The following is a 24,366-nucleotide window of genomic DNA, read 5'->3' as shown; positions in this document are numbered from 1 at the left end:
AATCACCTGTGGGCCGGGACCGCCCTATGCCTCAGAGGAGGTAAAGGTCAGTCAGCCCAGTCCTAGGTTGTGGGAGCAACATCGCTGGAAGCCTGTTCCTGCCAGCACCCTGACCTGCTCTTTTGGAGTTCCTGACCACGCCTGGCTTGGGCCCTTGGACCCTGCTTTGCCCTTGACAGACAGCCTCCTTACCCTCGACCTAGGACTGGACTCAGACCACGCCACACGGTAACCCCCCTGGGACCAGCACAGAGGTGTACAAGGCGCCATCTAACCGTCTTAGGGACTTGACTCTGAATTTGTGTAGGGTTTATTCCATAGTCTTATCTTCTCCCAAGGATATCCCGCAAGGCAGTGGAGGTATAGGACCAGCGTGTTCCTGCTCCTAGGTGGGCTACCTTCCCAGGTTGACGAGCCCCATCTGCCCCCCACTTCCCTCTGCAGCACATGCAGACCTGACATGAACCACACAATTACTTTTAACAAGGTCAGCACACCCTGTCCTCCTTTGCTTCAGCCTATACACAAATTGCTGGGGAAAGCAGGGCTTGCTTCCAACTGCCTTAGCAAAGTCCCAGGGTGGATCTACACTCGTGGTTTATAACATTAAAAAAGTGTTATTGAAATGTGACCCCAGAGGGCGCTGCAGAGCAGTGAGCCACTGTCCATGGGAAACTGCCCTTAAACGTTAAAAAACATTTTACTTAATAATGTTTAAACAATCAATATAGATCCGCCCCAAGATCAATTAGCTGGCTTATTTCTCTGGCAGCCCCTCCCCCCAAAAATAAAACCTTTGTGAAACCTAGGAACTAAGAGAACAAAGCACTCTGCATTTCACAGCTGAAGAAAACTTGTTTGCTTTCTTTTCTGAAGTATTTTTTAATTGGATTTTGCAACATACGCACAAATGAGAACAGCAACACCATTGCAGGTCTTTCATTCCAAAATATAGACCTCAAAATCAAACCCTTAAAATAAGTATAATAAGAAAATGAAAATGAAAACCATACCAAAGAGAATAAATTTAATCCAATATGCCAGGTAAAAATCAGGCACCTGGTAAGAACAGAGTAAGTATTATACAAATCAGGCTGAATTGGAAGTAAATTGGCTAGCTAATATATTCTGATTGTTCAAAGGTAAGTGTGGAAAGGAAAGTGTGCCTACAAATGAAAATAATTGTAAAACTGCTTGCAAAATGCATACATTGGTCAGAACTTCAAACAAAAATGTGTTTATTAGGAGGAATTGACATTAAATGCTGTTGAATTGTCATGGATGATTTTATTTATTTATTTCTTAAATGCAGATTGCTGCAGAAATGTGCAAAACTGAATTTAAGATTGGAAAAAATGAGAAACAGAGAGGAGGGAAATTGCCAGATCCTTCTATCCCTTGTCACGTGACCAAACAGCCCCATCGCTGCATCAACTGCATTGGCCCCTTCTTTCCCTCTGGGCCCAAGAGATGGTGCTGGTTGTCACTTTGGGGTCCAGGGTATTTGAAGGACTGCCTCCTCCTGTACTTCCCACAAACATATAGGGGGCTGCAACGTTGCTAGAGATTGATTGGGGGAGGGGGTCGCGTTTCTGACATGCAGCTGATTTGTTCTTTCCAGTTGCTCTGAGCTTGCTGGTCCAGGGCTGCAGTTACTTCCTGGAACTGAAGAACAGGGCAGGAGGGTTCTTCACAACTTGGAATATTGAACAACGTGGCGGCCAATCTCCGAGACATTTCTACAGCCTGCAAGAAATGAAAACAGGCAAGCTGTCAAAAAAATGTGCTGTCGGCAAATAGAACCACAGAGTCCTCTACTCCAAAGCCTACCGATCTAGGAAAACCCCAACTTCAGCACCTCTGGGAGCAAAGGTTTGGCCAACATGGACGCATGTATGTGCTGGAGCGACCAGCTCAGAGCTCCTTACAAGCTGAAGTTCGCATAGAGAGAAAGAGATACCCAAGGCATGGTGACCCTATTTCCTCTCAAGGTGGGAAGTGATGACATAGGCCAGTGGTTTTCAACCAGTGTGCCAGGGCACCCTGGGTTGCCTTGAATGATGGTGAGGGGTGCCACGGGCAAAGCTGTGTCATTGAAATTCTGCTCACTATTGATCCAGAGTAGATTCCAATGTATAGTTAGCAGAGTTAAAACTCAAACACGTTCCAGGATTCCCCCCAAAATAGACCAGAGGCAATTAATATTTCATCCAGCAGAGCTTTACGGCTACTGAAGGCAAATGAGCATAATGGTCACACATCCAATACATTCAGGATTGGCACAGTCCATAAGAAATCCAGTTGCAGCAGACTTAACTTAAACTTACAATAACTTATAATAAGTCTAGGCCTTGACACTACATACAGAACACCACACCAGACGGAAAAGAGATAAAAAGAGAAAGTGAAACCCAGGCTCCTTCTGGCCTCACTATTATAATCAGCATGACCTTGATGGAAAGAGATAACAGAACCAGTTTAAGCCAGCTGTAGTCAGCTTCTCAGAAGGAATAACCCAAATATCACGAACAGGAAAGATCTCTACACATCAGATCAATACGTTCTGCACTAAGAAATGCAAACTGACAAACTGGCCTCTGTCCTTCTTTCCTTCCCTCCTTCCTCTAATGCCTTCTTGTGTCTCTGCCTCCCAAAGGCTTGCACAGCTGTTTGTTGCAGCTGCCCTGGCTATAAGCTCCCCAGGTGAATGGTGCCTCTGGGGCTGGCTAGGGGGTGCTGGTTGCCAGGAGCTGAGGCAACCTCGGAGTAAGGAAGCAAGCGGGCAAGGGAGCCCAGCCAGCCAGTCCTCCAGCCCTTGCTGTTGGGAATGGACAGACAAGTCCCAGGCCCCTGTGGGGCAGTGTGAGAAGGCACCTCTCTTTGGGGCAGAGGGGGCAGCTCAGAGACCAGGGGCAGAAGCAGTAGCTGCCCAATGGATGCCCAAGGAGAGGGGAGATGAGAGGAAGCTGAGGCAACGCTCCACAAGGGAGGGTGTTTGGAAAAGGGTGAGGATTTACCAGCCAGAGCCATCGACAAACGAAATTCCTCTTTCAAAATCTCCAGAACTTTCCGAAGTCCTTCTTCGCCCTGTTCCAAGAAACAGTGATATTGTAAATTATGGATCCAGCATACACCGAATATGGACAACAGCTTTTGAGAGCTGTAAAGGATCTCGGAATTATTTTCCAACTAGGTTGTACGTATGCTATACACTGTTGTCTCTGTTCAAACGGGTTTTGACGGCATTTGAAACGCTATGAAAGCCCGTACAGAAACTGTTTCAACAAAATGTTAGCAGGATGGCTGTGGAGTGGAAGGCAGGCTCCCACTTTCTCTTTTATGCCACCTTCAGTACTCTGAAACAAACCGTTGCTTGGCTCCAGATATCTAGGCTTCCGACATACAGTATCAGTTATGTTGACTGATATGACAAAATAGAGGGAACAAAATTCTACAAAGTCGTGAGCCTTGTATGTACATATCCATACAGTGGTACCTTGGGTTAAGAACTTAATTCATTCTGGAGGCCCGTTCTTAAACTGAAACGGTTCTTAACCTGAGGTACCACTTTAGCTAATGGGGCCTCCCACTGCCGCTGCCACGTGATTTCTGTTCTCATCCTGAAGCGAAGTTCTTAACCCAAGGTACTATTTCTGGGTTAGCGGAGTCTGTAACCTGAAGCGTCTGTAACCTGAAGCATCTGAAACCCGAGGTACCACTGTATTGCTAAAGCCCAAAACAGACATAATCAGGAGATCTGTAAGAGCCACAATATCAGTATAATACCTCTTCCGTATAGTTAAAGCTCTGGTTTTCCCAGTAGTGATGTATGGAAGTGAGAGCTGGACCATAAAGAGGGCTGATTGCTGAAGAATTGATGCTTTTGAATTCTGGTGCTGGAGGAGACTCTGGAGAGTCCCATGGACTGCAAGAAGATCAAACCTCTCCATTCTGAAGGAAATCAGCCCTGAGTGCTCATTGGAAGGACAGATCCTGAAGCTGAGGCACCAGGACTTTGGCCACCTCATGAGAAGAGAAGACTCCCTGGAAAAGACCCTGATGTTGGGAAACATGGAGGGCACAAGGAGAAGGGGACGACAGAGGACAAGATGGTTGACCAGTGTTCTTGAAGCTACCAGCATGAGTTTGACCAAGCTGCAGGAGGCAGTGAAAGACAGGAGTGCCTGGTGTGCTCTGGTCCAGGGGATCACAAAGAGTCGGACACGACTAAACGACTAAACAACAACAACAAAAACTTGTGTACAAACCACATTTTATTCTAGAATGGAGACCGAGTACGTACTTCTTATTCTACATAGTTCACACACAGTCTAGAGCTATTGCATATTTTAGCTTGAGAAGAGCTTCTTGAGAAACTAGTTTTGTTCTGAAAATAAAAGATCATTGCAGATTGAGTCTGCATTGCCCACCAGTGTGGCCATTTGAAGACAAATTAAAACTGATGTGGGTTTTCCCAGCAATGGCGGCTCTAGCCATACCTGCCCAACGGCATTGTGGGTGGGTGCGAACCCAGATCACGACCACCGCTTCATTCTTCGCTCTCCTGGGTCATGTGCAGGGAGGAAAAGGCATGCAGAACCTAATCAAGGGGTTGGTTTTCAAATGTGTGTTAAGCGCAGACCCTCCAAGTGTCCCTATTTCCCAGGGACAGTTCTGGATTTACAGAAGCCGTCCCAGTTTCTGATTTGATCCTGGAATGTCCTGCTTTTCCTTAGGACGTCCCTATTTCCATCAGAGAAATGTTGGAGGGTATGGAGTTATGTAACCCCCAAGCCAAGGAGATAAGGAACTGTACAACCTTTAGAAAACATCTGAAGGCAGCCCCATATATGTAAGTTTTTTAATGTTGAATTTTTTCTTAATTATGTTTTTATACGTGTTGGAAGCTGCCTGGAGTGGTTGGGGCAACCCAGCCAGACGGGTGGGGTACAAATAACAAAAAGATGACGATGATGGAATAGGACGTCCCTATTTTCATCGGGAAAATGTTACAGGGTACGCAATGACCACACCTGGCCTTGTGGACGGCAGGATCTATGCTCAATCTAGACTGGAAGCAGAATGTTGAGGACGAATCCTAATGGTTCTGGACTGAGAAAAGCCTTTGCACTACAAATGTGTTGGTGTGTATTGCAGCCTTACCCGCAGAAATTCAAGCCAGCGTGGCAAAAGAAGGAAGGACAGTAAATTTCTAGTTTGCGAATAGTAGGGAGTTCCTGGGTAAAGACAAAATTCTGCCCATGGGCCACATATGCAAAAGATCAAATGCTCTTCTGTACAGTGTGCCGGACTCAACTAACTGGTCCTGCTAGCACAAGCTCATGCAAGGACTTCCATAAGCACAATGGGGCCTCCTCTTCTCCCCCTGCACCCCCAAATTGCTGGGAGGGGCGTTCAAGAGAACCTCCAGGGCAGCATGTGGGGGGAGAGGTGGTTGTTCCACCAGGCAAGAGGATGTGCTGGCGCCGACCGAATGTTCATAACAGGGCGACCTTGAATTCCTCCCACTGGTTCTTATCCTCCGCTGAAGGAACTATTCCCGTTATCTTGACTTTGAGAACAGCTTGTATGTCTGTCTCGCCCTTTTGCAGCTGGCTTTCCATTACGTTTTTTCCACCACTCCCGAAGATCAAGGAATCAGTGCAGCAAAACAATATTGCCACTTCTTTTGCTGAGGAAGAAAGCTAACTGCTCTGTTAAAAAAATAAGGCAAAGAGAAGAGCTATGGCACATAAGAGACCAGGGCTGCAATCTAGCAGGCCCTCTTGCATCCATACAAAAGGAATGAGAACCTGCCTTAAGCCTCAGTTACTGTCTGCTGCCTCGTGCTTTGTCTTTACTGATGGCCAACATGTTGCTGCCCCTTTAAAGAAAAACAAAATGGAACCATGGGGAGGGGAGCAGCAGACTCCAGGGCAGTTGATTGGGGGGCGCTCTCTCAAACAGCTTGGGTGGGTTCTAGATCAATCATAGCTTGATTTGTTTGCATCTCCCTAGATAACTCATGTTCCGGGTGTCTTTTACCATCTGGAATGAATAAATGCAGTAACTCTTGGTGGGGGGGGGGATAGCCTATGAGCCTAGTAAAACGATTAGCTATGATTATGCTTTTATATATTTATCTATATCCCCATCTTTTTTCCTAACAGGGATTCAAGGCGGCTTACAGATAAGATAAGAACAGTTGAAAACATAGAGGAAAGTAATTCCATCACTAGTGATTGTGATGGCTGTCCCCTCTGGTCCGTAGACTGGAGTGTAGCCTGTACACAGAGCGGGGCCTTCATTTTGCAACACAAGCCCCCTAGGTTGTTTTGCAAGTTAGTTTGGAAGCTGCTATTTTGCAAACAGATCTCCCTCCTAGATGGTAGCCACAGCCTTATGGGCTTTACAGTGGTACCTTGGGTTACATACTGTCAGGGGTTCAGGAGCAGAGACACAGGAGGGGGAGCAAATGGAAAGTGAGGAGGAGGAATCCGAGTGGGGTGGAGGCAGTGACAGTGGCCAGAGTCATTCCACGAGCCTCTCCAGCGAATCGGAAGATTCACAGAAGGGAGCGCCGATGGCCAGGGCAAGGGGGGCTCCAGGGGGAAAACCCCAGGAGGAAGGAGCCAGCGGGGACTCCCTGAGCAGCAGTTGGAAATCAGGACCAGCTTCCCCACCAGAGCGCAGTAGGGAGGGGGAGTCCCAGGAATCGGGACCAGTGTTCTCACCACCAGCGAGAGGAGATGAGTCAGGTTTGACCACGCCCACATCGGAGAGCGGGGAAACGGTCAGGAGGAAGGTTACCGGCTGGGCGCGCGCGCCAAGTTCAAATGTACAGGCGAGCGGCACAGCAGGGAGCCCGGATAGGGAGCCAGGTCCTAAAGCCCGCCGGAAGGAAGGGCAAGACTCAGGGGGGTCAGCATCAGAAGAGTCCAGGAAGGAGGAAACCCCAGGGGGCAGAAGGACCCAGAGGAGGAAGGAACAGCGCAGGAGGTGGAGCCAGGCTAGGATCTTGAACTGGTGCGGAAGGGATAGTGACTCAGAGGGGACTTCGCCGATCTAGAGTCTAGACGTAGGGCTGCGCACTCTGGGGTTTGAAATGGAAACTAAACTTCAATAAAGACTTTTGTACATTACATCAACCGGGCGTTGGTCCTCTGTGAGCTGGGACCTAGAGGCAGTCCTGACACATACGTTTCAGGTTACACACTCCACTAAGCCAGAAATAGTGCTTCAGGTTAAGAACTTTGCTTCAGGATGAGAACAGAAATCGCATGGTGGCAGCAGGAGGCCCCATTAGCTAAAGTGGTGCTTCAGGTTAAGAACAGTTTCAGGTTAAGTACGGCCCTCCAGAATGAATTAAGTACTTAACCTGAGGTACCACTGTATTGTGACACGTGGCTTCAGAGTAACAATCAGAATTATGAAGTGGATTGAGAAAGTGGTGTTATAGCACACGTACCTGGACTGAAGCTTATTGGATAAATCAAGATTGCACTGGCAGAACGATGCACCACGCTGGAACCCAAAACATGCACGCAAACCAAAGGCAAGATGTGATGGATCATGTGCAAATGTGAAGGGCAATGGAGAAAACCCCGTTTCGGTCACTTGTTTGAAAGGGACCGCTGTTCACCTGCAATTTCTTGCTATATCTTATGAGCCCTAAACGGTTGCTCAGGCATACAAACTGTATATTTATTCACCTTATAGGCCAGACCCCATATAGCAGGCCTTCCGATGAAGACACATTTTGCTCCGAGCGCCAGCGCTTTCAATACATCACTTCCTGTTCGTATCCCGCCATCCAAATAAACGTCAATTTTGTTTTGGACTGTGGCTACAATTTCAACTAGAGCATCAATCTGCAAAGAAGCAAACGCGAAACACAGAGATGAGAACTGAGGCATCAATGTTCGAGAACCAAGACTTGCGCTCTGTTATTTCACAGATATCCTTGGAACATGGATCTCTCTTGGAACTCCTATAGGCCACCACCATACCGATGCACTGCTAAACATTAATGAAGGCTCTACTCCACCTAGTGTCTGCTCTTTCTATTTATTTTATTGATAGTCTGTCCAGCCAGGCTATTTAAAAGCCAAGAGTATTCTGTTTGGGGGCTGGTCCACACCAGTGTGTACTATGTGTTTGCAGCTGTTTGTGTTGTCATTTAATTTGTGCAATCCACACAACATTACCCTCAAACAACACCAATACTTCCCCCTGCAAAATTCAAGTTTGTGTGATATGAGGATCCAAACGTCAGAGAAAATTGGGTTCCAAACTGCTCCACTCAGTGTCACAGATTATTATTATTTGTCAGTGTTTTTGGATGGGTGGATCAACCATCAGTTTCTGCTACTCCCTTTTCTGTGGCCATACACCTTTCCACACCTATCACATCCAAAGGTTGCTTAGCCCTGGAAAGATTTAGGCTGCTTCTCTCTGGTGTGTTCAACATGGGGATATAATGCATGGACTCCTTTATGCAGCCTTTGGGCAAGATACCTCAGAACGCAGAATGGTCAGAGGTTGGAAGATATCTTCCCCTATTGAATATGCTGTTGATTGCAAGGAAAAAAATAGGTATATAAAAGGGAGAATTCCCTGGCTACCAGGATTCTGGTTTGGGGCAGGCACTCTTTGGTGAGAGAAGCCCAACAGAGATTTAAAATCGCAAAGCAAAGTGTGGAAATACAGGCCGTCAGATCTTTAAAATGTGCCCTTCCAAGTTCCTTTCAAAGTCCCTCTCTTCTCCCAGCATAGAAGACGACCGTATGTTTGGTAAGTTTAAAAACTGTTTACTTACGAACTCTCCAAAGGTCAGGTTCATGTACATCAGCTACAAAAGCTGCCCAGGCTTAGTCACAAAGTGGTAAAAGTTCCTAAATACTTGGTGTAAATGCTCAAGAGAGGCTTGTTAGTGCCATGGGCTGAACTTGGAGCAACCAGCTCAGACCTTCTCACACACCAAGCTTCTCAGGTTCTTCTGAAGTACAATAGGCTTGATTACTCTAATCCCAAGATAAGGGGGTGTGACCTGGCTAAGCCTGGCAGGACAGTTTACTCTATGGCATTAACCCCTTCATGCATTCATTAGACTTAAGCATGTTGGTTATATGAGGCTGGTTTTCCCACATATGCAACATTCTTCTGTGCAATCTGTGGGCCTTGAACCTGCTCCAATAAAGGAGCTTGTTTTCCACCTTCATACTGCACAGACACAAATGATTCTGTTCAACTTGTTCCCCTGCCCTGATTTTCTCCTCCTAGCTGCTTCTGCATTCATTTATCTTTTAAATCTCTGAAAGTGACTAAATGTGCACTCTTGATGGAATCTCTTGAAAACACAGAACCAAATAAACATAAGTCTTATAAGTCTCTGAAAGTTTTTGTAGACAATGCAAATCTCTGAAAGAAGCAATGGGTCAGATTCTTATCTGATGAAAACAAGCCGTTAAAGCTTTGTTTTATGACGTCCAACACTGCTGAAGTGGTCCACAAACAAACGTAGTGAACAGTATTTCTGGACATCCCCACTGTTTCGTATAATTCTTCTGCAGCACAGCAGAAAGATACATAAATGCTTCATAAACTGCCGATGAATTATTGAAACGATGTTCACTACGTCTGTTTCATCAGATAAGAATTTAGTGACTTTCAGAGATTTATAAGATTTCTGTTTATTTGGTTTCTCATATTGTTCCATGCTCTGTATAGACTATATAAAGAGTTTATATTGATATTGCATTGTTGTACTTGGTCATCGTGTTGCCTTGGATATCACTGTTAATTGCTTGCAACACAGGGGTTTAATTGTTTGATTATTCATTTATCTTTTGACTGATTAAATTGATATCCTGCTCCTTTGCATCGGTGCACACAACCAAGTAAACCACAGCTGTGGACATGAACAGTTTTGCATATGTTAAGTGTGATAGATAATGACCTGTCCCTTACACTTGCAGGTGCCCCATCCAACTGTCTTCCTCCATGGTTGGACACAATAATCCCTTGAACTCCATGGCCCATGGCCAGCTCTGCATCTTCCTTTGTCAGAATTCCCTTGATGATGAGAGGCAGGCGTGTCACTCTCCGTAGCCAGGAAATATCATTCCAAGTGACAGAGGGGTCTATACTGCCAGCAGGCACCCCATACTCTGAACAGTCTGTACCCTGAAGGAGAGGAGCAAAAGAGAGTGTCACTGTTGCTCACACTGTTGGTGCAACTCTTAAACAGATCCCTCTCCTGCTAGGCTTTCTTATAAACATTTTGAGGTTTTGTTACAATCAAGCACTATGTAAAGGCTGCGAAACAAATATACAGTGCTACCTCGGGTTACAGACGCTTTGGGCTATGCGTTTTCAGGTTGCAGACTGCGGGAAACCCAGAAGTACCGGAAAGGGCTACTTCCGGGTTTCACCGCTTGCACATGCGCAGAAGCACTAAATTGTGTCGCGCATGTGCGCAGATGCGGCGCTGCAGGTTACGATTGCTGAGGGTTGCGGACGTGCCTCCATCACGGATTACGTCCGCAACCCGAGGTTCCACTGTATACCATATTGGCCCGAATATAAGCCGTACTTCCCCCCAAATTCTGACCATGAAAAGTTAAAGTGTGGCTTATATTTGTGACCTTACGGTATGCAGCCAGGAGCACGGCAAAGTGTCACCCGCCCAGCGTGTAGTTCCCCGTCCTCTCCTCCAAGGCTGAGAAGGGAGAGAGTGAGGAAGGGGGAAGGCCGATGGCAACACAGCGCCCCCTCTAGTACTCAGCTAGGAGCAGCAAGGAAGGGAGCATCTTATATTTGGGTATTTTTCTCTGCCCCCCCCCCCCCAGTTTTAAAGCTGCGGCTTATATTCAGGTGTGACATATTCACGCCAATATGGTATTGATATATTGAACAAATATGGAGCCTTTTGCTGTATGGCTTCTTATTAACCCTCTGGTAGCGAGGTCAGGCTTGGCTATACAGTCATACCTTGGAAGTCGAATGGAATCTGTTCCGGAAGTCCTTTCGACTTCCACAATGTTCGGAAACCAAAGCACGGCTTCTGATTGGCTGCAGCAAGCTGCAGTGAAGCCACGCTGGACATTCGGGTTCCAAAGAACGTTCACAAACCACAACACTCACTTCTGGGTTTGCGGCGTTCGGGAGCTGAAACGTTTGACTCCCAAGGCGTTCGGCTTCCAGGGTATGACTGTATTCCATATTCTTTCCTTTGGCTGAATTTCTCGTTGTACATCTGTTTTGCATGCAGAAGGCGCCATGTTCAATCCCTAGTATCTCCTGGTAGGGCCCCACCTGAAGCCCCAAAGAGCAGCTGCCAGTCAATGTGGACAGCACTGAGTGAGATGAACTGACTTGATCTATGGCAGCTTCCATTGTTGCCTTCATCCTGGGGTGGAGATCGGACGGACGGACGGGGAGGGGGGGGGAGGAGAGCAGAGATTGGGATGGGCGGATGGGATGGTGCAGGGGATGAGCAGGGTCCTGCTTTGCCCAAAATGTGGGAGGATATTGTGATAGGAATTCTGAGGTCTTAGATATATGTTAAATGTTCATACGTGTACCAACCAAGCACATGCATAGATCAGCACAGGAAGACCTGCCTGGAACCATTTTGATTCCCAAACTGTCCAAATGTTTTCTCTGCAAGGTCAAAGGAAAATGGAAAAGCCTCCCCATTGTCTTTTCCTTCACAAATCCTGTCTTAAGGGTATGTCTGTCTTTGAATAGGGTGTGAGCCTGTGACCTGGCTCAAGAACTAAGTATTTATCATTACAAAAGACTGGCCAGGCTACCCAGGAAATCCAATCAAGTAATCTGCCAGACAGGGACGCAGGTGGCGCTGTGGGTTAAAGCCTCAGCGCCTAGGACTTGCCGATCGAAAGGTCGGCGGTTCGAATCCCTACGGTGGGGTGCGCTCCCACTGCTCGGTCCCAGCGCCTGCCAACCTAGCAGTTCGAAAGCACCTCCGGGTGCAAGTAGATAAATAGGGACCGCTTACCAGCGGGAAGGTAAACGGCGTTTCCGTGTGCAGCTCTGGCTCGCCAGAGCAGCGATGTCACGCTGGCCACGTGACCCGGAAGTGTCTCCGGACAGCGCTGGCCCCTGGCCTCTTAAGTGAGATGGGCGCACAACCCCAGAGTCTGTCAAGACTGGCCCGTACGGGCAGGGGTACCTTTACCTTTACCTTTAATCTGCCAGACAGGAGATAAACAACGACAGGTGAAAAACAACATTCAAATTTCTGTTTTAAGACCGCCTTTTCTGTAATGTAGGTGTGATGTATCTGAGGGGTGGTCTTAGGTTACACCCCTTCTGTGATGTATGTATGATGTTTCTTTGGGTGGTCTTGATCTACAGGGTGGGAATTTCAATAGTCTTTATAAGGCCTTGCACACCATTTTTCTGGGTTCCTCCTCTCTCCTGCGGGTGAGGGGAGCACCCTGTTGCAAAGGATCAATAAAGATCAAGCTTATTAGCTGCTTTGCTTCCCAATATTCTCTGGTTGGCCTCTGTTATTCTCTCCTACCAATAGGGAACCTAAGTAAGGACTCTATATGGGCTCTTGGATACCCCATAAGGGAAAAGGGCAATTTTTGTTTACAACAGTATGTTATAAGGAAGCTGCTCTGTTTGCTTTACAGCAGCAGGAGAGACTGCTATCCAAGACAGGCAGGAAGGTAAGAGCCCCTGAAAGCTGTAGACTGAGAAGGCCTTAGAGGCGTGAGCCTCCATCCCACCGGGAGTGACAGAAATTTGAGCTAGGAGGGAAGCAACGATCCCCTTCCCTCCAGGTTAAAAAATATTTGATTGTTTTTCTTTCCCTTGTCTGTCCTCCAGTGGACGCCAGCATGCGTGCAGCAGCTCCAAGGCTTCACAGAGCCAAGAAAGCTTCTGTTTGTTTTGGGTTGCATAACCCTTGCCTTGAGCAGATGAGACCAACAGTGTGTCCAATGGTCCAAAAGGCAATTTCTGCATGGGGTGCAGAGAGAAGTGAGGGGCAGATGGGGCTTTAGAAAGGTAGCCCATCTCAGAGAAGGAAAACTCTGATGCTCAACCTCTGCTGCCTTGCAGGATTTCTTCGGGAAAAGAAACGGCTCAGGAGCAAGCCCATATCCGAAGTGGAGTCCCTAAGACGGTTGGATGGTGCCTTGCATGGCTGCTTACTGAAATGATATACAATGAACTGAAGAAAATGTTCAAAATGACATTTGTTAAAAAACCAGAAGCATTTCTGTTAGGGATTGTAGGACAAGACCTGCCAAGGAAAATAAATAATTTATTTATGTATGCAACAACAGTGGCAAGAGTCTTGCTAGCACAAGGATGGAAGAATGAGGAAATCCCGACAAAAGAACAGTGGCAAGAAAAACTGATGAACTATGCAGAACTGGCTAAATTGACATATAAACTGCGAGATAAGGACAACTGTGACTTTAAACAAGAATGGGAACTTTTCACATATTACTTAAAAGGACAACAAAATGAATTTCACCCCTTGGCAGGTTTTGAAGAAACATACACAAATTTATTGATTGATAACATGGCAGACAGATAATGGAAGGATTTGTATAATTTTGTAACATGCAGAGAATAATATGTGTTGAGAAATCAGAGAGGAGCTGAGGGAAGACTTTGGGGGAAGGTTTGAGGGGTGGGTGGGGAAAAGGGGGAGGAAATAATGCATATGATATGTTTTGACATGTTATTGAATTGCTAATATATATATATATATATATATATATATTTGCTTTCGTAGATTTTCACGGGTACAGGAATGCAGGTTTTGGTGTCCTCGGGTGTCTTCCCGTGTAAAAGTTGGGGTGTCTAGGCGACGTTTCAGTAACAAGAAGCCGAAAGCACCAGCCTGAAGATGACGAGTGAGACCTCGTCGAAACGTCGCCTAGACACCCCAACTTTTACACGGGAAGACACCCGAGGACACCAAAACCTGCATATATATATATGCAGGTTTTGGTGTCCTCGGGTGTCTTCCCGTGTAAAAGTTGGGGTGTCTAGGCGACGTTTCGACGAGGTCTCACTCGTCATCTTCAGGCTGGTGCTTTCGGCTTCTTGTTACTGGAACAGAGCGGGATCTCAATGTTTGAGTTCCTATAAATACTGTAGAGGGGGTGTGGTGTCTAGCCTCCAATGTTCTGGGCAGAGAGGAAGTTCCCAGGCTAGTGTGCCTTTTCTTCTTTTGTTCCTTAATTACTTGAGAGATACCTTGAGTGATTTCTTGAGTGATATCCTGAGTACCACTTAGGTGGGTCATTAGGTGTGGATTAGTTGCTAAAGTCTTTGTGTCTTGACCTCTTGAACTTTGTGAAGAGTTTTCCTGAGAAGATGGCTGTATTGCACTTAGTTGTGCTTTGGCTTGGCTTCGTGTATAGGGGCGAGCTGTGGTTTTGTGGCTTGTGTCAGCCAGATCTGTGTAGGGATTGCAGGGGGGTGCAGCATCCGGAGGTGCCACCATGGATTGGCTACTGGATGGTGTCAGTAATTCATCTGTGGAGAGGGTCTGGGTTTGGGTCTGGTGTGGTTGATTGGTGTTGGCGTTCTGTGTGCCTCTGGATCTGGTGTCAGTTTTTGTGGGGAGGGCTAATTTCCAGATGTCTGGCAAGCGGGATGTGTCGTCACGCTTGTTCATGGAAAACCAAGTTGGAAATACCCTGCAAAGTCTGCCCAGCCACGTACATTGGACAAACAAACAGACGAATAAATGCACGTATCGCAGAACACAAGAATGCCGTCAAAAAAGAAGAAAAAACTTCCTCTCTTTTCCAACACATGAAAGAAACAGGACACGAAATTAATTTTGCAGATTCCAAATTGCTCTTTAACACGGAACATCACCACAAGAGAATAATCATGGAAGCCATCGAGATAGAGAAACACCCTCACAACATGAACAAGCGTGACGACACATCCCGCTTGCCAGACATCTGGAAATTAGCCCTCCCCACAAAAACTGACACCAGATCCAGAGGCACACAGAACGCCAACACCAATCAACCACACCAGACCCAAACCCAGACCCTCTCCACAGATGAATTACTGACACCATCCAGTAGCCAATCCATGGTGGCACCTCCGGATGCTGCACCCCCCTGCAATCCCTACACAGATCTGGCTGACACAAGCCACAAAACCACAGCTCGCCCCTATACACGAAGCCAAGCCAAAGCACAACTAAGTGCAATACAGCCATCTTCTCAGGAAAACTCTTCACAAAGTTCAAGAGGTCAAGACACAAAGACTTTAGCAACTAATCCACACCTAATGACCCACCTAAGTGGTACTCAGGATATCACTCAAGAAATCACTCAAGGTATCTCTCAAGTAATTAAGGAACAAAAGAAGAAAAGGCACACTAGCCTGGGAACTTCCTCTCTGCCCAGAACATTGGAGGCTAGACACCACACCCCCTCTACAGTATTTATAGGAACTCAAACATTGAGATCCCGCTCTGTTCCAGTAACAAGAAGCCGAAAGCACCAGCCTGAAGATGACGAGTGAGACCTCGTCGAAACGTCGCCTAGACACCCCAACTTTTACACGGGAAGACACCCGAGGACACCAAAACCTGCATTCCTGTACCCGTGAAAATCTACGAAAGCAAATATATATATATATATATATATTAAAAAACCAACCAACCTTGAAGGCGCCTTCAAAGTTCTTGGGCTTAACGGCAGACAAGAACCGGAAGTCGTTGCGGATGTCGTTGCGCCTCTTCCCTGCGTAGGGCACATCAGCTGTGAGCACCAGGGCCTGGAATCCAGCTGCCTCTGCCCTGCGCACCAGTTGCTCCGAGACGGTTCTGTCCCGGTGGATGTAGAGCTGGAACCACCGGAGAGCAGCAGGCGCAGCAGCAGCAATCTCATCCACGGAGCAAGAGGCATAGGAGCTGGCAATGTAGCATGTATTCATTGCTTCTGCCGCTTTGGAAAAATATGGGGATGGGGGAAGGAAAAGCTGAGCCTCATATGCTGGGTTTGGCTGCTTTGGCTCATAGAATTACTGAACTGTTGAGTTGGAAGGGACCAACTCCCAGCTCTGCAGGAATCTCAGCTAAAGCAGCTATGATTGGTGGATCAGTTCACTAATTCCTGTTATTGGTTTATTTTATTTCCTTATGGTGGAATGGTACTGTTGACAGAGAAAAGAGGGAATTTCAAAAAAAGGATATTTATGTATGCCACTAATGTGGCCGTGTTTTGTTAGCCCCAAAATGGAAAACGAGTGAGGTCCCAACTAAAGAAGAATGGCATCTTAAGTTGACAGAATATGCACAACTCACAGACTTAACATATAGAACAAGAAGAACATGTGTTTAAAGAAGACTGGAAAACGTTTATTGAATATATATGGGAAATAACTGTGTCCAGCTGAAAATGCTGGCATCATTAAGGTAAATTCAACAGCGTAAACAAGTTTTGATGGATACAATAACGGAACACTGAATGGTATAGTTTTTGTAAAATATGCAGGGATTTATGAGATGTAAAATGAACCATGGAAAGAGAAGAAGGGAAGTCATTGATATCTTAAGGATGTAAAATGAGTATTTTAAACTGTAAAACAGAAAATTTAATAAAAATTATAGAGAGAGAAAAGAGGGAATTAAATGTTGTTCTCAGACATGCGGAAGTATTAGCAGCCAAGCCTCTGCCAAACTGCACTCATTCTGTCTTCTCCATCTTTTGTAATATGGCACTCTGTGCAAGGCCAAAATTTGGCTCCCCCAAATTGATCATCTCTGTTATGGATCTTCTCAATTTTGTGCCCCCTTGGCTTGGTGCCCTTTGCAGGGGAACCGCCCCACCCTAAATCTGGCGCTGGGGGTGCAATCTTTGTATTGCTGAAGAGAGTTACAGTCTTCCCTACAAGACTGGGTGGTACACATTGCCGACCGATTTCCTTGTTGTGCTCTGAGGAAGTCCTCTCTGGACCTCTCCAAAGCGGTATTTCAGGCTTGCCTTTTTGCAAAGCATTTTAAAAAACCTTAATACGATCTGATAAACTTGAAAGGCACTTGATTCCAAGGCAAGGCATCTAGCTTGAGGGGAAGGGGAAACCAGGGTTGGATTCAGAGGCAAGTCCGTGTGTGGCACAGCTGCCGCTTGGATAAGGACCGTGCTGTGTGGATGACATGAAAAACATGCACACACGGGATGATGCGCTGAATCCACTTTCAGCTGCCCTGTGTGCCCAACCATTGTTTCTCAGCAAGAAGGAGACCCCGGCATACCTCTCGCTGTGCTCAGCTCTCCATCTGGCCAAGCCAACCTATGGAAGCCGGTGGGAGCAATTCCCACAGGGAAGCTGATTTCAGTGCCAAGGATTGTGGTCCTTGTATCCATTGCAGACACGTCGCGCAGAATGCGTGGGCGAAAGCGAATCCTGCAGGAAGAATTAGATGTGGGATGTAATCCACTGGGAGCAGTCAAGTATAACATTCCTTGTTTTGCTAGAGTGGACATGCAAGGGAATGTTTGGTCCAGCCAGTCGAAACTTCCTGTTCCTCCTGGCATGGAACATCCTTCCTTGCATGGGACTAGTGGGTGTGACCTTTCCAGACTTGGTAAAAGACCAAGGCATGCTGCCACCTTCCTTTCTTCTATCTTTTTTTTTGTTCTGCGAACATCCTGATTCACCTGCCAGCCAGCAGTCCCCCCGGTTATCTCCCATATGGGGTAAACCTGTTTGTACAGGTTTGTAACTTTAAGCCTAAAGGCTGCCTTTGGGGATCACACTGTGCTCTGCCTGATCGTGAGTAAACTTTCTTTTTACTGCTTATGAATAAAACTGCGGTGTCTTTATTATTTTAGGAGGGATTGAAGGGGTCTTACCAGGAAAATATTAGAACACATTTCAGTCTGGGCAAGCCAGACTGAATTGCGTATTGTCTTAAGAAACTCACACTAGTTTTCTGCCGTGTAAAGGGGAATGGACTCTGCTGAGTAAAGGAACTTGCAAGTTAGGAAGGCTATTAATCAACAATATATCCTCTCCTGCCACCCTGAACATTCCCACACTAGAAAGAGCTGAAACAGCAGAGTTCGCAGGTGTTACTTCTGCAGGCGGAAGCCCTGGCAATCTAATCTAATTCAGCCATTCATCCTGACAACTAAACAATATCCTATATTGCCCTTCCCCTGTTGATGTGTGAGCGCAGCTGCTGCTGTTGGCTTTTCTTCTTTTGAAAAACTTGCAGCAGAGTTTCCTTTTTAATTTAGTATCTTTATTATTTACTGGTGGCGCTGTGGGTTAAACCACAGAGCCTAGGGCTTGCCGATCAGAAAGTCGGCAGTTCAAATCCCCGTGATGGGGTGAGCTCCCGTTGCTCGGTCCCTGCTCCTGCCAACCTAGCAGTTCGAAAGCACGCCAGTGCAAGTAGATAAATAGGTACCACTCTGGCGGGAAGGTAAAAGGCGTTTCCGTGTGCTGCTCTGGTTCGCCAGAAGCGGCTTAGTCATGCTGGGCACATGAACTGGAAGCTGTACGCCGGCTCCCTCGGTCAATATAGTGAGATGAGTGCCGCAACCCCAGAGTTGGTTACGACTGGACCTAATGGTCAGGGGTCCCTTTACCTTTAATACAAATAAAATCACATAATCCTTTCTTCTTCTAGCCATCTGGCCAGAGACCTAATGGTGACTCATGCTCATTTGCACACTGACACTTTTAACTCTCTACACTCTGACCCTTGTTAATCATATGCCCTTAATATGGTCTCCTGTTGCTGGGCAGACTTTCCCTGTTGCCTAGCAACCTGTTCAAGACCTGTTACCAAGTTTCTGGAATATTCCAACATCCCCCAAGTGAATATAAAACATATATAATAAGCTGGCTTATAATCAGTGCGTGAACCGCTTTATTCTAAGGACACTGTGCTCAAATATTTCTAGTATTGTCTTACATTAAGTTCTACTGTTAATTTGTTAATGTAACTTTGTTTCCCCCCCTGTTTTGCATTCAATTATAAAATCCTCATTATAATTATTATTAAGAGTAGTATAAATTAGATAACTTTGTGGAGATCTTCGGGTAACAAGTATAATAAATAACAAAAATGGGGGGAAATGTATTATTCAGAATATGTTCATGAAGATTTTCACATTAGCAAATGTACAAAACTCATGGTTGATTAAATAATGGACATTTTATTTTATTTTTCTATTGAAAAACCAGCAACAAACCATCCTTACGTGTTCTACTCCACTTGGAAAATGGTGTGATAAGTATCAGTGTGGCAATTAGCATTAGAAAAAATAAGAAAAAATTAGCATTAACCATTAATGCTTATTACCCCACAATGTGTGTGTGTGTGTGTGTGTGTGTGTGTTTAGGGAGAATTTGTGGAGACTCTGACTGAGGAGTCTCAGTACTTGCATGTTGTAATCTTGATAGCTATTGTGTGTGGGGGGATCTGTAACAATTAAATACTACAGAGATTGCTAATTATATTGTTACTGTCACATGGAATTAGGTGCTTTGCTGAATGGTGAAAAAGCTATACTGGAGTCAGGGGTGAATCTAATCTGTTATGTATTGAAGTTCTCACCCTGGCCACCAGGAGTATTGTGTATATAGTTTTCACTCAGGTCCACGTAAGTTAATTTAGGCAGGAAACCCTGGGTTGTTGTTGTTCTTACAATGTTGACAGTCGGCTGCCTATAAAAGCAGGCCGGCTGAGCTGTTGCAGTTCAGTTCAGTTCCAGCTTACTATAAAGAACCACTTGGAGAAATCTCTGTGTCGACCGCTATGTCCACCCACAACTTAATATAATCCTTGCGATCAAACAAGAGTTATTGAGAGTTCAACCTTTTTGGAACGTCTCTCATGAGAACACAAAAAGCACAAGCAGCTGGTTTCATTGCACTGTGAAAAGGCCCTTTTAATGTAAACACAATGATATTTCGGAGGTGGGGGGAGCAGTGGCAGAGCAAGCTGATCAGGTGCCTGGGCGGTGCATGTACCCTGTGCCCAGGGGCCAGGGGCCCAGCCACCCACAGGACGGGCTGGGGCAGGACACTCCACAGGTCTTCGGAGGCGTCTGCCTGCCTCCTCCCACTCAGCCGCCCTATAGCTGGGGGTGGGGGAGGCAGAGGGCGGACCATTTGGGGCAGCGCGGAGCCTGCGGGCACCTAAGTCACTGCATCACTCCCAGGAGAGACACGTGTCTCAGGCACACTGCAGGTGAGCGCCTCCCGACATTTTGTCACCTCCCTTTGTGGTGACACCTGGGGCAGCCCACTCCACCGCCCCTCCCTTCCTCCGCCCTGGGGGGGAGGCTATTCCTGCAACTGTCCCCAGAAAGCACCAGGCACTTGGAGAAAACACTTGTGTGGGTGTTTAGAGGCTTGAAATGCTTGCTATTTTGTCCCCTCCACTTTTGCCCATTGGGTAGACGGTATGAGATTTCTTGGGTGTCTCGATGTGCTCAACACATTTTGTTGCCGTAGAAGTAGGATCTGGCTGCAAGGCATGGAACAACTCTGACACATCTGCAAGTTCAGATCCAGCCACCCTACTGCAATAGCTGCACTGTGCCACACAAGTGTGTGAGAACTGGAATGTAGTACTGAAAACAAAACTTTGAGGAATACAGAGGCATCAGTTCTTCCCAATTTTGCTGCAAGCGATTCACTTTCCCAGATCAGACTTCTGTTTTAATAGATACCAGATCAGCCATTTGTGACCCAGTTTAACAAAGTCAGTCGGTGGAAAGAGATGCACGTGAATGCTTGCACCCAGTGCCGGATTTACGTATAAGCTAAACAAGCTATAGCTTTGGGCCCCACTCTCTTGGGCCCCCCAAAAAATTTAAAGGGAAAAAAACCTGGATGTACATTTCCAAAATATAAGATAAAAAACAAATAACATAAAACCTACATACAGCAACAGTGTTTTGTGTTGCGTAGACTCCTATGATGTAAGTAAGGGCCCCGCCTGCTGGCCTGCTCCCTAAAATATCACTGGTTTGCTCATTTCCATGCATATAGCATATATTCAACACAAAAAACAGTGACAATTTGTTGTTGACAAAGGACACCTGGACAAAGGACACTTTCTCTAGGGAGAAAGGTGGTTGTCTGCTGCTCCAGAGAAGCGGACACGGAGCAATGGATCCAAACTACAAGAAAGAAGATTCCACCTAAACATTAGGAAGAACTTCCTGACAGTAAGAGCTGTTTGACAGTGGAATTTGCTGCCAAGGAGTGTGGTGGAGTCTCCTTCTTTGGAGGTCTTTAAGCAGAGGCTTGACAACCATATGTCAGGAGTGCTCTGATGGTGTTTCCTGCTTGGCAGGGGGTTGGACTCGATGGCCCTTGTGGTCTCTTCCAACTCTTCTATGATTCTATGATTCTATATAAAGGGCCCCATTACCTTCAGTAGCTTAAAGGTAAGGGGTAAAGTGACCCCTGACCATTAGGTCCAGTCGTGGCCGACTCTGGGGTTGTGGCGCTCATCTCGCTTTATTGGCCGAGGGAGCCAGCGTTTGTTCGCAGACAACTTCTGGGTCATGTGGCCAGCATGACTAAGCTGCTTCTGGCGAAGCCAGAACAGCGCACAGAAACGCCGTTTACCTTCCCGCCAGAGTGGTACCTATTTATCTACTTGCACTTTGACATGCTTTCGAACTGCTAGGTTAGCAAGAGCAGGGACCGAGCAACGGGAGCTCACCCTGTCGTGGGTATTCGAACCGCTGACCTTCTGATTGGCAAGTCCTAGGCTCTGTGGTTTAACCCACAGCGCCACCCGTGTCAGTAGCTTAGGGCCTCATCAAATCTAAATCCGGACCTGCTTGCACTGCCAATGTCTGGCGTAAGATTTCAACCTAGCCCAATCTGGCCAGTCCACAATGCCTCACGTGAGCGACCATCTTAATACGAGTGCTAACCTTCCACTTGCCAAAGGTGAGCCTTTATCTTACCTTTTGAATGCCTTGAGGTTTTCTTCCAGGGTACTACATTCATCAGCGCCAGCGGCAACAAAATCCCAGACATCTTTGGGGAGGTGCTGCTTAGCGTACACCTCAAAGTCTGACAAACAGACCAGGGCCATCTTAAATCAAAGCTGCAGTGGAGAGAAGACAAGTATGACAAGTACAGGCTATAAATGAGAGTCCTGAATTTGGCTTGATGGGGAAATCTTCTTGCAGACATGCGCAGTCACACAGTCCCCGCCCCTCTTCTCAGCTGATCTGTGCAGATTAGCTGGAAGAGACAGGATTCTATGTGCTTTCTGCCCAGAGGTGCTGCCCAGTTGCAGGGGGGGGGGGGCCCAGACAGTGTGCCTTCAGAGAACATTATTTATATCACGGCAATGAATGGAATAATAATGATGGTGATGATGTCTATTCCAGAAAAATATAAAAGCATAACAAAACATCAAACATTAAAAACTTCTCTATGAAGAGTTGCCTTCATATGTCTCCTAAAAGTCATATAATATAATTAGAACAGAGTCCGCTTAGAATACCAAAATTAAAACCCACCTGAACCAAATGGTCTTTCTCTAATAAAACACTGAAATAATTTAAATTACAGCCTTGGAACAAATCACATATGGTGGCAAAGGGAAGGGAATAATTTGCATGTGTGAATGAGTCACATTGCACATCAATTCTCACCCGAAATGTAGAGGTGTCTCCTTCCACTGCAAATCAAATAATTATCTGGAGGAAGCAAGTGCTGAATCCAGCCACAGATTTTTCATCAACAACCTTTACCCACCGCCCACTGCCCACAAACAACCTCAGGTAAAAAAATTACTTGCCTTTAGTGTGAGCAACACCAGCTAGCTAGACCATTGCTTCAGCGCGGATTTTCAAGTGAATGTTTTGCCAACCCTTTGTGAACACAGCCATGCCTGGATTCGTGTTTGGCTGAGGGGAGATGGGGACATTTCAAATTGAATACATCACCGCAAAAGATTAAAGCTTAACTTTCTAGTAAACTTTGGACTGTTTGTGCTGGTCTGAATGTGCTCTCATAACAAAACAGTTCTGCCACGCCACACACTAGCCTCACATTCCATAGTTCTGGAATCCCTCTCAGATGGTAAATTGTCAAAATAATTCAGGCTGTAACAAAATTATTTACCACAGATATGTCCCTCCTTAGTCTCCAAGGAGCTTGAGGTGGCTTATATGGTTCCCCCATATCATTTAATGCCAACAACAGCCCTGTAAGGTAGGTTAGGCTGAGAGGCAGTGATTAGTCCAAGGTCACCCAATGATCTTCATGGTCGTGTGGGGATATGAACCCAGGTCTCCCAGGGCCTAGTCTGACACTCTAACCACTGCACCCACACTGGAATGCAGTGCAAAGCACACTGATTATTTAAACACAAGCATCAGCATAAGAATAAGAGCATAATTCCCCTATAACAACGCGCTTTTGCATGTTATTTTCAGGAATATCTGCATTTCATTCCAGCATATACAATTCTATACACATCACTCGACTTGCAAAATTCAGAGAAGGGCAGATTTCGAAGGATGGTTGTGTTTCGGTTCTCATACTGTTTTGTAAAGTAGGTTTGCCTATAAATGGGAAATGAATCAAAATTCTCCCCCATTGTATGTAAATCTAACGGTTTATACAACTGCTGGTGCATCTGAACTAAGTTTTCATTTCTCCACTACATTTTCATTCTTCCTCTGGCTTGTGGTCTGTGTTATTTGCCTGCCATGCAGCTTCGTTTAATTTCCTGCATCATTAAAGAGGGAATTATTAGGAAAATCCAGGTCTTGCATGCTGCTCCCACTAGATGCCAGTATAGCTCTATAAATCCTTTCATGAAACTGGCATGACCATGTTCTTTATTCTGGTAAGCGCACGGGGAAGTTAAGAGGGTGACCTTAACCTCAGAGTCTGCTTACACCCAGGGAAATCATCATCACGAACCTCTAGTTTAGCTCTTAAAATGGCTGGGGTGGGGAGTAGGTCGTAGAATCATAGAATTGTAGAGGTGGAAGGGACCCTGAGAGTCACCAAGTCCAACCTCCTGCAATGCAGGAATCTCAAATAAATCACACAAGACAGATGGCCTTCCAAGGAAGGAGAGTCCACTGCCTCTCATTTAAGTGTCTCACTTTCCAATTGGGACACTCTGGTTTTAATTTTATCAAAGATTTGGGGAAGAAAAGGACAAAGAAAACCTTATTTTAATACTCAGTCCCTATACACCATTAAATACTAGGGGTGTCACTTGTCTTAGTCGCAGAAGGATCAAACCAGAGTGGGGACCTCCAAAGTAATTTGGGGAGATTCAGATGTTAAGAAAAGTGTGCAGACAGTGCGTCTGTAAATATTTCTCATCAAGGGAAA

The 24,366-nt window shown here is 46.1% G+C and overlaps 1 protein-coding gene and 1 long non-coding RNA gene across 4 annotated transcripts in view; one reads left to right on the top strand and one right to left on the bottom strand.

Moving 5' to 3' along the window:
* The window catches only part of LOC310835334, a 364,886-nt gene that overhangs the window by 276,152 nt on the left and 64,368 nt on the right, over positions 1-24,366 (top strand). Inside the window, exon 3 of the long non-coding RNA XR_014559564.1 lies at positions 21,590-21,798. This is a non-coding gene — a long non-coding RNA (uncharacterized lncRNA). The remainder of the gene's footprint in view (positions 1-21,589; positions 21,799-24,366) is intronic.
* HAO2 (hydroxyacid oxidase 2) lies at positions 863-22,893 on the bottom strand. 3 transcript variants are annotated; one of them, XM_083719447.1, is made up of 8 exons: positions 22,811-22,893; positions 21,966-22,108; positions 17,276-17,427; positions 15,682-15,965; positions 9,970-10,185; positions 7,713-7,871; positions 3,018-3,087; positions 863-1,746 (listed from the first exon to the last, which is right to left on the bottom strand). In XM_083719447.1, exons 2-8 carry the CDS (start codon positions 22,094-22,096, stop codon positions 1,691-1,693), a joined length of 1,068 nt encoding a protein of 355 aa, XP_083575573.1. In that variant the 5' UTR covers positions 22,097-22,108; positions 22,811-22,893; the 3' UTR covers positions 863-1,690. The 3 variants fall into 3 exon arrangements, with proteins under 3 accessions (XP_083575573.1, XP_083575572.1, XP_083575571.1); XM_083719446.1 differs by lacking the exon at positions 863-1,746 and adding an exon at positions 1,940-2,450 and having other exon boundaries at positions 15,682-15,959; XM_083719445.1 differs by lacking the exon at positions 863-1,746 and adding an exon at positions 1,943-2,450.

This window comes from Podarcis gaigeae, assembly GCF_964106915.1.
Source record: "Podarcis gaigeae genome assembly, chromosome: 17".
NCBI lineage: Eukaryota > Metazoa > Chordata > Lepidosauria > Squamata > Lacertidae > Podarcis > Podarcis gaigeae.
This window is presented reverse-complemented; position numbering and strand designations above follow the sequence as displayed.